Genomic DNA, 12810 nt, shown 5'->3' on the forward strand with positions numbered 1-12810 from the left:
AATCAACCAACTCACATCTCCTTTCTCATCCATGTTGACATTAAAGTCATCTGTTGCTGCTTCTGGCGTCTCATCGCTGACTGTGCCGCAAACGCAATACCTGTTCATTACACCTTTCAGTGAGCTATTTTTAGAGTGTGCATGCAACGTTCCTGGACGAGGACACGCGCATCGACACAGGAAGACTCTCTGTGTCCTGCTCGGTCCTGCTGTTTGACTTTCCATATGTTTGAGTTTTAAATTGCTACACAAAAATTTCACACAATTATTTTCATATTGCACAATAAAATTAAGCTGAATGATTGTTATTGGCTGTCAGCATAATTCTTGAGTAGATTCCTTCAATCATACTGTGCCAATACAATATACATTCATCAGCCACTTTAATAGGAACACCTTTACTCCTGCTAATTCATGCAATTATCCAGCAGCATCGCGCATACAATCAAGCACATGCAGGTCAGAATGGAGGAAGATGTGATCTTAGAGACCATAGTGTCTTTGTTGTTGCCAGATGGGCAGGTCTGAATATTTCAGAAACTGCTGTTCTCCTGGGAATTTCACACAAAGAATAAATACACAGAGTGCTGCAAAAAACAAAACAGAAAAAAAAAAACAGATGTACAGGCAGAAATGGCTTGTTAATGAAAGAGAACATAGAAGAATGGCCGGACTGCTTCATAGTATACCCATATAAGCACTCTTTACAATCGTGGTGAACAGAAAAGCATCTCGGAAAGCACAATAATTTAAAACTTAAGTCAAATGGGTAATAAGAGCTGAAGAGCACATTGGGTACCATACCTCTCACCTTAAGAACAGGAATCTGATGCTACAGTGGGGCTCAGGCTCAGTTTCAGTGAGCTTGTATACTGTATATATGAGGGAAGAGAGAGCCATTAAACGGGAATAAAGAATAACATTAATGCTGAGTGGAGAACGGATTCCCCATCTACCAGAAAGCTGCAAACTAAGCAGCTATGCTAGATTTATTTATAGATTGTTCAATTATAAGGCATACAGTTGCTTCACACTAAATTTTCTCTAGCTGTCTCATCACTTTTTGGAATTTTTGCAATATAATACAGAATAAGAATAAGTAAGACCATTGTATCATTTCTTTCTTTTATTCATTTGATTTTCTTTTTCATATTTTATGAGATACATGTTTACAGTACAAACAGTTTTACTGTTCAAAAGGTTTGTCCAAATATTTGCCTAAACTGTTATCATTTAACCTTCACATTTATTTTAGTCAAAAATAGATTTTCTCCTAAAAAATCCTTCAGTAAATCTGTGTACTATAAATAGCGTGAATATCAATTTTACATTCAAGCAAGCTTTCCATTTGCAGCCCCCGCAGTGTAACAGTTTTCCAGCTGAAAGCACTAAGATGTAATGATGAGTTATGGAGACTTCTGGGGGGAGAACTCTAGGCTATTAAACGAAAAGCAATTACATTAAATATCCAAAATCTGTGGGTTAAGCTTCGGTGAGCTTCTGTGTTTACCCTACCGAGACCTCAATTATCCTTAGTAAATCCATTTGTTATATTGTTATTATAACAAACAGGAAATGCACAGTACAAAGCAAACAGATTCAGAAATGGGCTAAACATTTTAGTTTAAAAAAAATAAATAAAAATAATATTCAGTTGGAAGCTATTATTATTGTTGTTATAATAGCTTATTCATTCTGGTTTGTTGAATTAATGCAACTTATGTTTTTTTACATGAGAATCATGCAGCTGCTTTGACTTGTACACATGTTTGATTATTTGGATTGTATGGAACTTTATATGCAGCATTTACATTATACTACATAAAAAATAAGATAGGAGAAATTCTGAAAAGTGTAGATGTCTTTTTTGTGTGTGTTTGTGTTTTTTTTTAACTTTCTGTGACATAACAGTCCAGTCCAATCAGTGGCGGGCCGTGCATTTCACACCTAGGCCTTCACTGGTGTCCTTCCTGAATTAATCCACCACTATTGCCTCATGGCCATGGCAATAGATACTAATACACCGTTAAACAGCAAAGTAAAAACGAAATTAGTCTACAGTATTTCACACCTCACAATTTTATTATGCTTACTTTTCTCAATAAAGACATTCTTGATGACATATGCAGCAAACCGCAATCTCCGGAGGACGTAGCATCCGAAATGAGATGCAGCGAATATAGAAACAATGTATAACAGTGCGTTGTGTCACAGGCTCTTGTAGCGAACATGAATAAAATGACATTACATATATCAAAAAAACAAATTAACACAATTCAGTCTCACAAGTTTCCTTTCACTGCAGCAAAAAAAAAAAAAAACCCACAGCCCACCCCGGGGATCTGGAATGAAGGCAAACTGAAAACCCAGAAGCATAAATGGTTCTTGAAAAAGCATACCAACTATTTTGAAGAATCAAAAGGATTTTCTTGAAAAGTCCGCCTTGAAAATGTATTTGTAAGGATGTCCGCGACCAAATCGATTTCTTCTCCTCTGTCAGCCATTGTGAGTTAAAATATATATATTTTATTTAGTTTGTGCGGTTCGCTGCCTCTGACTACTCCAATTATCCAATCAAAGGACGTGAAATTGCTGATGTAATCGTATGCCTGCTTGATGGCCCCAGTGACACCAACTCGAAATCTGATTGTTTAATGGAACAGTTTTATTGCCACTTATTTTAAGCTACGGGCGCCTGCACTATTCATTCTGAAGGCCTTAAAGCCGGGCAACACATGATGTCAGCCACTAGCTGAAATATGATTGGATAAATACTCCATACTCCATACTCAATATAATATAATATAATATTTGATTCTATTCTGTGTCCCTTTGCCAATTATTGTATTTTATAATGAAACAATTCAATTTGTGAAAAATCAATTGATTTAAAAGTCAGAATTTATTGATCTTATTGTGGGACATGCACATGGAGATGTCTTATGAATGATTATTACACTTAAACCTTTGTGTGATGCATAAATGCATCTTGAAGTCATGGATTTTACATTTATATACTATTAGCCCATGATTTACATCCAATTACACAATTAGTGACCAGAAGATTCTTATTTTCTATCCTTGATTTTTTAATTCATGGACTTCGATGTATTAATTTAAGGCTGTGCTTTTTCATAAATAACCACCATGCCACCTCAGTGACTCTAAAGAAGTACACCCTGAATCTGCTTCCATTTTTGATAAAAATGCTGCCCAATGTGAAAGGTACTTTGGAAGGATTTGACTACTCTGACAGTTTCCTTTAGAATGTAATGTGGCTTAAATCTTGCTGACTTTTTCCACTTGCACTGAAAATATGCAATTCAAGACATCATTGAGAATTATGGAAGTCATGCCTTGGAGAAAAATATTTTAAGGTAACTTATTTTGCTTGTGAAAGTTTTCTTGCACACATTCTGACAGCTCATGATCTAAGCCCCTGTTTCTACTTTCCTGGAACAATAAGAAACATCAAACGTTGCTACATCACTGAGTCTAATGTGCTTGTGTTTACTGCTTCCAGAAAGAGAAATGCAGTAATAACGACTGACTCCTCCTTGCCTTATGATGCGTTTGTCTCCAACCACCAAAAGATCCCTCACGCTGTGCCACTCATCCTGCTCTTCTCTGCTCCTTGCCCTGCTAATCTACCAAGGTGGAATTCATTAACCTTGCCTATATTCCTGGCCACATGTCTCCAGTGGTTACCGGCTGCTGGTTATCATTCCTGCATTGTCGACAGGCTGATGGAGGCAGAGAAAATCCAGAACTCATTTATTTATGAGTCCTACACTCCGTCTAGCACCGGGGTCAATAACATCACACACTCAGACAGCGCTGGATAGCAGCAGCATGCAGGCCGAGCAGCACTGAGGCCAATCATTTAGACACCTTTAGCTGAGGTTCTAAAGCCTCTGGCATCTGCAGTGAGACAGGGGTCGTGGCACATGGCTTAATTGGAATGGAGAAGTTTTTTGGGCACAGCCTCATTATTTTATGGAGCTCAGAAGGATTGCTGTCACGTCTTAAGGATTTTATGTGCCTATGAATGGCGTTTGTTGACATCATTAGCGGTGTTTGAGTGGTTTGTGTTTGTAATAGTCTGGTGAAAAAATGACAGAAATGTCACATAAGCAATGCAGATGATTTGAGAAATATTCTAGGCTATAATTTAGGTATAATCCTGGCTCAAGTTATGTCATGATGTGCCTAGGGGCTGCCAGGTTGTTTTAATGCACTTATAAATTCCCGCACCCTATTAGCAGGTGAGTTATAAGTGAGGTGCATTTTGCCGTCATAATTCGAGCTCATCTCCGTCCTCAGTGGTTTGTCATTTTAGTGCCAGCTGTCTCATTTGTGTATCATTATCAGAGTCAGCTTCTGGGCTCCAGCATGAGTTATAAACATTACATGACTGTCACGCTTCACTCTTTCTCACCCACACTCTCTCTCTATACACACACACACACGCACTGTCTATCTCGTTCTCTCTCTTTCTCTCAAGTACACTGTTTGTCTTTTCTAATCGTCCACCTGTCACCCTCGTTTGCCGAAACAAAGAGGTGTTAAGAGTTTACACAGTCTTTGAAGCGTAGCAGATTTGATTTGATTACACACATTACCCAGGCGTTTGTGTGCGCTTGTGATTTAGGTTCTAAGTTTTACATACTGCTTGTAAATTGAACAATCCATTACAGACAAACAGAGTAACATCATTTTTTTAATTGCTTTCCTTTCCCACAAGTCTATAAAATGAGATTTTCTTCATAAAGCAGCAGGATTTAAAGGGAAAGTTCATTTATTGGCCTTACCTGGAGCTAGCTGAAATATCATTTGTATTGCCTCTCAGGACACAGTGCTGGGAATTTATATTGTTACTTCTCATTGTGCTCTGCACTGAGGCACTGTCTTCATGGTGACTGTTTGGCAGCGATATTGCAGGGATTAGAGACGAAGGCTGACTGGGATTAGTGTTAATAGGAAAGCAGAAACCTGTACACGCCCGTCGACGAGTCTTCCCTCCTGAGCCTCAGAGACAACTGAGCAATGAGGTGCTGCGTAAACAACGGCATTTTATTTTCTGATGATTTGTCTTGTGAGAAGCAGGTTTATTAGAAATAAGCTTTTTTTCTATAACATGGCCATTTGTCTCCTATGTGAAGCCTTTTGTTTTGTGACAGCAAAATAATTTTTCTTGTGATGGTCTTTTCTTTGACAAGAACAACCAAAAAAAAAAAATAGTAAATAGTAAAAAGCCTTACTGTGCTGTATAATATGATTCACATGGGATTATACCAGAGGCCAAACTTCAATCAGTTTAAAGCTTCAATCAGTTTATATTTTTGATTTGGATGATGAAACATTTTATTCATTTGAATATTTATCATGGTCATGGATCCGGAGCCGATTCCGGGACTACTGGGAGCATGGGTGCAGGAATACTGGGGTTATGGAACACTGGGTGCATCCTGGATGAGACAGTCTACTGCAGTGCGCCATACGAGGGTCAATTTATTATAGACAGTCTCTCTGACATGGTTTTCTGAGGTAAGAGGAAACTGGAGAAACCAGAGGAATGAGGAGTACATCCAAGATATTGTGAGACAGCAGTGTTCCCTGCTCTCACCTAAACACTTTAAGAGCATTCCTTTCACTGGAACTAAGGGGCCAAGCCCAACCCCTGAAAAACAACACTTGAATTCAATGATTAGGAGGGGTGTCCCAAAACCTTTGGCAATATAGAGTATATAGAGGGGTTGTAGTGGCTCAAGTGGTTAAGGCTCTGTTGGGCCCTTGAGCAAGGCCCTTAACCCTCTCTGCTCCAGGGGCGCTGAATCATGGCTGACCCTGCGCTCTGACCCCAACCTCCAAGGATGGGATATGTGAAGAAAGTATTTCACTGTGCTGTAATGTATATGTGACAAATAAAGGCTATTTCTACTTGTAGTGTCTTTTTTTATTACTTTATTTAAATTTCATATAAATTCAGACAAACTGGGACAGTGTGGTTTGGTTTATTCAATTTCATTCAAACGTTATAAGAAAGGATATGACGGTTCCCCTCACCCCTGACCCTGACTACATTGTGACTTGAACTGAGTTAGTTCAAGTGAAACTATGTGACCGTGTTTGCGTTTTCGGCTACTATTATAACTCAAATCCTTTCATGTAACTGTATTTTCAATTGTTTCTAAGGCATACACATCAGCAAACAGTAAATGTTATTTTCTGAGACCAGAATATATGAGTCTATTCTCTGAGGCTTTGACTAAAGTGTTTTGTATTTGCTTTGAGTGCCAGAACAAGAACTTTGCAATGATCTATCCAGTACGATGAAAGAGAGCATTCACACCATGAATGAATAATGAATAGCTTTTTCATTCATTTTGAGCGACCCAGAATGTTTCAAAACACCTTCTGTGTCCAAATATTGTCTGAACTACTAAGGGGTTTTTATAATAAAACAGAAGAATTGGATTTCAGCAGCCTAGACTAAGGTCTTCTGAGGTCTTCTCTTCAAGAAAGAGATAATTCAGCTGAATTCTGCTTGGTCTAAGGTGTATACCTCCCATCTCTCTCTCTCTTCCTCTGTCTCTTTCTTTGTCTCTCTCTCTCACTCTCTCTTTCTGAGCACGAGTTTGTACTCATTGTTGTGGGTGTGTGTACATGGAGTTTTGAGGACTTGTTTTCTCTGTTTCAGGGTGATGAGCTCAGTGAATCTGAACAGGAAAAATATGGCAAGCCAGATATCCAAAAACTTCTCAGCCAGAAGCTCCTCAAGTTGCCATGGAAACCAGAGGTAAAGCCTCATTTGCTTGCCTTCATTTCTTTTACAAGCTGTAATGTTTACCCTCCAGAGGCTGGGCGAGGATGAAGTGTACACTGTGGAGGTTTTGTTTTCCCCAGTCATGATCTCGCTCCTTCTTTCTCTGTACTGCTAGCTCTGTCTGAAAACACTGAAAACACACACAGTTCACTATTTTGTAGTCATGTCTGAAACCATAGTAAGCCAGTAGCATACACTCATAAGAACAGCATACCCTGTGAACATAATCTGACCTATATAGTATCTAGGTTGTGGTTTAAAACACATCTAAAGTGGATTGAGCACGGTGAGACGTTGGAATAGTGTTTTAATGGGAGACTATACCAAGACAAAATAATTAGTTTAGTCTATTTAAGGTAAAGAGTATGTGCTACCTCAGGAAACCACATTCACTCATTAGCAACATCACAGCATCAGGTAATTAGCATCTTCTCCATATCCCTTCTATTAGTAGCTAAAAATATATCTACAAGTGTTTTAGCAATATAAACTACATGCAATTAAAAAGATAGATTATTAATAAATAATATATTAGCACTGTCAATAATGGTATTTTTTACATGCAATACAGTTGTATGCAATATGAGATATGGGCACAATGCACATTTTTATCGTCATATAAAATTAGTATGTTTCAGACTTTACAGAATACAAACACTCAGATTATTTTGCCTGTACTGAAACAAATTAATGAGTTTAGTCTATTTACGGTGAGGAGCATGCGGTACTTCAGGAAGTCACATTCACTCATTAGTAACATCACAACATTACCGCATCAGGCAATCAATATCTGTGCTGTGCTTCCTATTAGTAAGTAAAAATACCTAAAACCACACACACACACACACACACGCACACGTATGGGCCCTAAGCTGATTTTTATGTTGTTTATTCGGTAAGACCGTACAGTCACTAGTCACCAGTGTGATTTCCTGCTCCAAAGGAATTCATCCTTCACTTATTTTTTTGTTGTCCTCAAAAATCAAATCCTTGCATGGTGGCATTGTGAATTCCATTGAGACCCATGCTGTGTAAAAGAGCACATTCATTGCTGTGGCTTGCATGTTGCTATTGAGAATCGGTACATCCATAAACAGCATAAAATGACAGTACACAGATGCATTATTTTGCACATTTCTTGGACTTATTTATTTTGTTATTAACCGTGTAGCCGAACAAAGCATTGAAGCCGGAAATGTAGCCTGTTTGTGTTATGTGTGATGTGTGGTTTGACACATTCCTTGTTGTTTATCAGCATTTAACTGAATAAAATAGACTAAAAACAGTAATCTACTATATTGAATCAGTGCATTCAATGAAAAGAGGATCATTCTGCCCATTGTTGTAAACCTTTGTGGATGATCAAAACACTGCAGTTTCACCAGATGACTGAAGAATCAAGAGATTAAGAGCCAGAACCACAGATAATTTTTTGAATTACTGTTCAACTGCTAAAAAAAATCATTTTATCCCCACTGGTGATGTCCAAGCTGCCTTCCCATAAAGGAATAAAATAGCATGGAAATTGCTGATATAGTCTATATGCTGAGTACTGAGCAGTCTATAAAATAATTTGCTGAAATCAGTCCTCTAGCCCACATTAATGATTAACTTTATAGTAGCATTATTCCAATAAAGGGAATAGTGTGATGAGAATGAAGACATTTGGTGATAACCTTCTAAGATATTGTATAATGAACTCCCCCAAACCCCCTCTCCGTCTATCAGTCCTCCCCCCATTAGAATAATGTGTGATTTCTCTGAGGAAACATCCACCCACATTTTCCCATCCCTTTAGGAATTATGCTAAAATTACACGAACAGGTGGCCAGAAGGACAGGAGGAAAAGCGATGATGCGCCAGTCCTTCTGCAGCACGGTATGATTTCTCTCCAAATATAGACGTGTTAGTCACCTGCAAACATAAGAACCTTCATTACTCAACCTCACAACATCAAACTATAAAACTAACAAGCCGGGTCAGGCTTTCTGTATCGTTAGAGTCACGACATTGTTTAGTGCAATCCCATCGGATAAATCTAAGTTGAATGTGTTATTGACCTATCTAAATAATCACCAGAAAATGCTTGAGCTCATCACACCGAGTCAAAGCCAAAGCGGCAACACGGCTGCCAAGCTCTTATCAGCCAGTAATGAAGAGCACAGTGTTCTGCCACTCGCCGCCTCATTACTCCCCCTATTAATTAGCGGAATCCCAGTGTCCTGCCAGTTCTAAATGTGTGATTATCTGGCATAACAATGTCTTCAAAACAGACAATTGCCACCGAAGTAACATGGTTGCTAGAGAGCGATGGGAAAAGAAGCGAATTATCTGAGGATTATATCTACAGGATATAGAGTAATGTAGGACATAATTATAGTACCAGAGGTGTGGAATACTTACACAATTTAGGAAGTCCAGAGAAGATCCCTAAATAGAAGATAAGTGAAAGAAGAGGGAGGTTTTAAGCTGATCTATGAAGGAGGAGATGAAGGATAGATGAAGGATTAGATAATGAGACTTTCCTCAAGGTGCCTTTCCTCAAGGTGAACAGTATAACTGGAAAGCAGGAGCCAGAGGAACACAGTCATAGTGTGTAGTGTCCACTCTATGGATGGCTCTATGGATGGAAAAACTCTGCCAGGGAAGATGGAATGAGCCAAAATCTTTAAGTGGGGCTTTCAAGGTGTTGAACAACAGCCATGCTAGTAGTTCCAACTGCAAGACAAATTGTAGATTTATATTAATGTGCATTCTAGTTGTTTTGTAGACATTCCACAACAATATGTGTAGCTATGAACAGATACTGTATATGTCATAATATTTTAAACAATTAAAAAGATTGCTTAGAGTTGTAGTATGAGAGGAATTAAACAAATCAGGACAATCTGTTACAGGAACATGCCGGTCAGTCAGTTGCAGAGCTATAACAGCATAATATATTCCTTATTTCTGAAATAATATATTATGTATCTGTGTGGGTTTTTTTTGTTTTGTTTTATCACAAACATCTTAAGATCTGGTTAATTTGCAATGTAGAGCGCCAGACACAATGTGACTTGATGTGTAAATCCTACCGTGAATAAAATTTATAGTATTTATAATATACATCTTAAGCGATATAATGATATTAATGTCATCCAAAAAGGTAAGAAAATGGATGATACTAGTTTCATAAAGGTGATTTTGTCATTACAAAAATCTGGGGTAATTGCATGTCTTTGCATCTCCTCTCCAATCAGCTAAAAGAAATCTGCAACACACATGTCAAGAATTTCTAAAGGCATGGATCAATGGTTCAGTGTTGAAATACATGTCAACGTAATGGGAATGTCATCTTGCTTCCAATCTCCACGGCTGCAAACCATCCTGCTGAATGATGATAAATGATACGTTCTTTGCTAGTCATGGTGTTGACTAATCTCTGTCTCAGCCTAGCACTGTGGGTAGTCTGCTGTTTTCCAGGAGAAAGGGCACATGCAGTGAAAAGGAAGAGGTATCATGATGGCAAAGACCTGGTGTGGTCCCTAGTGACTCTTCCTCTAGAGTGTGTGATACATGAGCTGCCAGATTCAGACTAAACCTAACCAATATTAGTATGAACACTTCCACCCATTCTTACATCAAGGGAAAGCTCAGGATAGTGTCAGCCATTAAACGACAGCGATTCTGATTCAAGTGATTTGAGTATAAGGATTGTGTCTCAGTCCGCCTGTTATGCTGGAAACATGCTTCCAATACACAATAAAGTCCAATCCTTCCCATCATCCTTGGCCTAAACCCACCTTGGTAAAGAAATGACCTCTGGTATCACCTCATGATTTACGAGCTCCTCAGCGCTGTTATTGAATTCCATTATTTGTCCGTGGGAACGTGTGGGGAATGCGTCAGCGAGGCTTCTTCTGGAAGTGCAGAGAGATCATTCTGATAGAAGGAAGCGTCCTATCAACCACACTCATCCTCCTTATGCACCCATGGCTCAAAGCACACGCTTATCCAAGCTGAGTATATTTAAGCACTGCTCATTTTTCTTTGAGAAGATGAACACTATCTGGAAAATACGGAAATTACTGCTGATAACACAGGGATTTGGAGGTTTTGGTGAACGTTGGCTTCTAATAAAGAATGAGGCTGCATATTAGGCCATGGATGTTATCGGTTTCTCTGCAGCATTGCCTTGTAAACAGGATTTTTGGATTTAGAACAAGAATCCATAGATGTTGTGCAGGGCTAGAGAAATTTATCCTCTGGTAATATAAATAAATGAACACAGTTACACATTTACATTTTTTCAGTACTCAGTGCTCAGTCATGCATTTTTGGAACTATTCTTAGCGCATTGTGTGTGCAAAGAAACGTAAAGCAATGTATCAAAAATGAAGTGAAAATCTATTTATAAGTAAATTCACATGCATTTTTTTTCTTTTCATGAATACAACATTTCTTGTGTAAATGCTCTTGCTAAACAATTTACTAGTAAATGTATTCATATTTAGCTTGAAAAACGAGGCCCACTGAATGGAACATGGAATTGGGAGCAGCAAAGGATATGATTACTAAGAATTATAAGCTCTGTTCTAATCATTTATTAATACAGGCTTAGTGGAAAGTCTTATTGATTTTATTACAGGACTTGCTGAAATATTTAAAGGCTAAGGCGGGCATGCTGTACAATACTTGGTGTGATTGGCATGTATGAGAGATAGGACAGCACAGGAGACCGTGGAGTGTCTGCCATGTCTGTCTGTGATGAGTCAGGTCAGTCGTGAAATGCCCGCTGTCCACCCCTATTCGGGGTGTATGGGATGCCAAGGCCTACATCCATACTGGCTGCAATTAGAAAGGCTAAAATTAAACCTGACGGTGGCGAGAGACCCGAAGCTGATGGGCAGATAGGAGGGGGCAGCGTGTGAGAGCATGTCAGCTGCTCAGTGCACCGTTATCCTCTCACTTCAGTAACACCCAGGGACACACAGGAATGTATGAATTTTGATTATTTGCTGGAATGTGCGAAATTGCTTTTAGTGCATTCTAATATGAGGGAGCTTAGCAATGTTCAGCTTCACCTGTTTTCTCTCTCTTATATATATAAATATCTCAGTCAAAGATTTTTCCTTTCCCATGAATTCCTGAGTAGCTTGGCACACACCATATGTGACTACAGGTAGAAGCCGTTATCCATAAATGACCCTGATGGCACAGCAAGAGGAAGCCTGCTTTCACACCTCGCGTGGCGTTGATTCGCAGCCAAATCCAGAGCAGCCGCTGCAGTTCTTTCACACACTCTCTCACCTCTCTTGGGGTTGTTCCTATTCACAGACCCAATTTCAGCAGGATGGAGCCTGCATTAGTCTGAGCTGGACATGTGTGGGCCTAATCTGGGGATGTGTATTAAGCATAGCTCTCTCACTCGCTTTCTATCACCTGCTTGTCCTATGTCATTTTTGCCTTCAAATTGAAGTCTGCACTAGGCTTCATCAAGTCAGCTGAGTGTTTGGTGGAGCTTCCTACCCTAAAGACAGACTAGATACTAGACAGCAGTGTAGGAAATATGGATCCACTGCAAGGAATGAAATAAGGGATGGTCCACAGAGAAAGACAGAATGAGAGAGAGATCTTGAATCTAAAATCGTGTATGAATCCCTGACCCTGAAGCAGTGATAATATATTCCCTCTTTCTCTCTTCACATTCTCGCAGTATAAAGGCCAGGCCAACCTGCACGTGTTTGAGGACTGGTGCGGCTCTTCAGTTTCTCAGCTCAGGAAGAACCTGCACTTCCCATTGTACCCACATGTGAGTAAACCAATACCTGATCAGCTCCATGCTTCCTAATAATCTATTAATAATCCAACTAACTAAAATCAGAATTTTAATCAATATTGTAGTATTCCTAATTAGGAGCTGGCAAGTTTTTAGTTTTACACAGAAGATAAGAACAAGATAAGACTTTTTATTCAGTTGTTCATTTTAAAGTAACTTTTAT

General features: G+C 39.0%; 1 protein-coding gene across 1 annotated transcript in view; it reads left to right on the top strand.

Moving 5' to 3' along the window:
- b4galnt4b (beta-1,4-N-acetyl-galactosaminyl transferase 4b) overlaps positions 1-12810 on the top strand; it is a 103125-nt gene that overhangs the window by 46012 nt on the left and 44303 nt on the right. The window contains exons 4-5 of the mRNA XM_058381413.1: positions 6701-6799; positions 12525-12620. Coding sequence (XP_058237396.1) covers positions 6701-6799; positions 12525-12620 — 195 coding nt within the window. The remainder of the gene's footprint in view (positions 1-6700; positions 6800-12524; positions 12621-12810) is intronic.

This window comes from Hemibagrus wyckioides, linkage group LG27, assembly GCF_019097595.1.
Source record: "Hemibagrus wyckioides isolate EC202008001 linkage group LG27, SWU_Hwy_1.0, whole genome shotgun sequence".
In the NCBI taxonomy this organism is placed as follows: Eukaryota; Metazoa; Chordata; class Actinopteri; order Siluriformes; family Bagridae; genus Hemibagrus; species Hemibagrus wyckioides.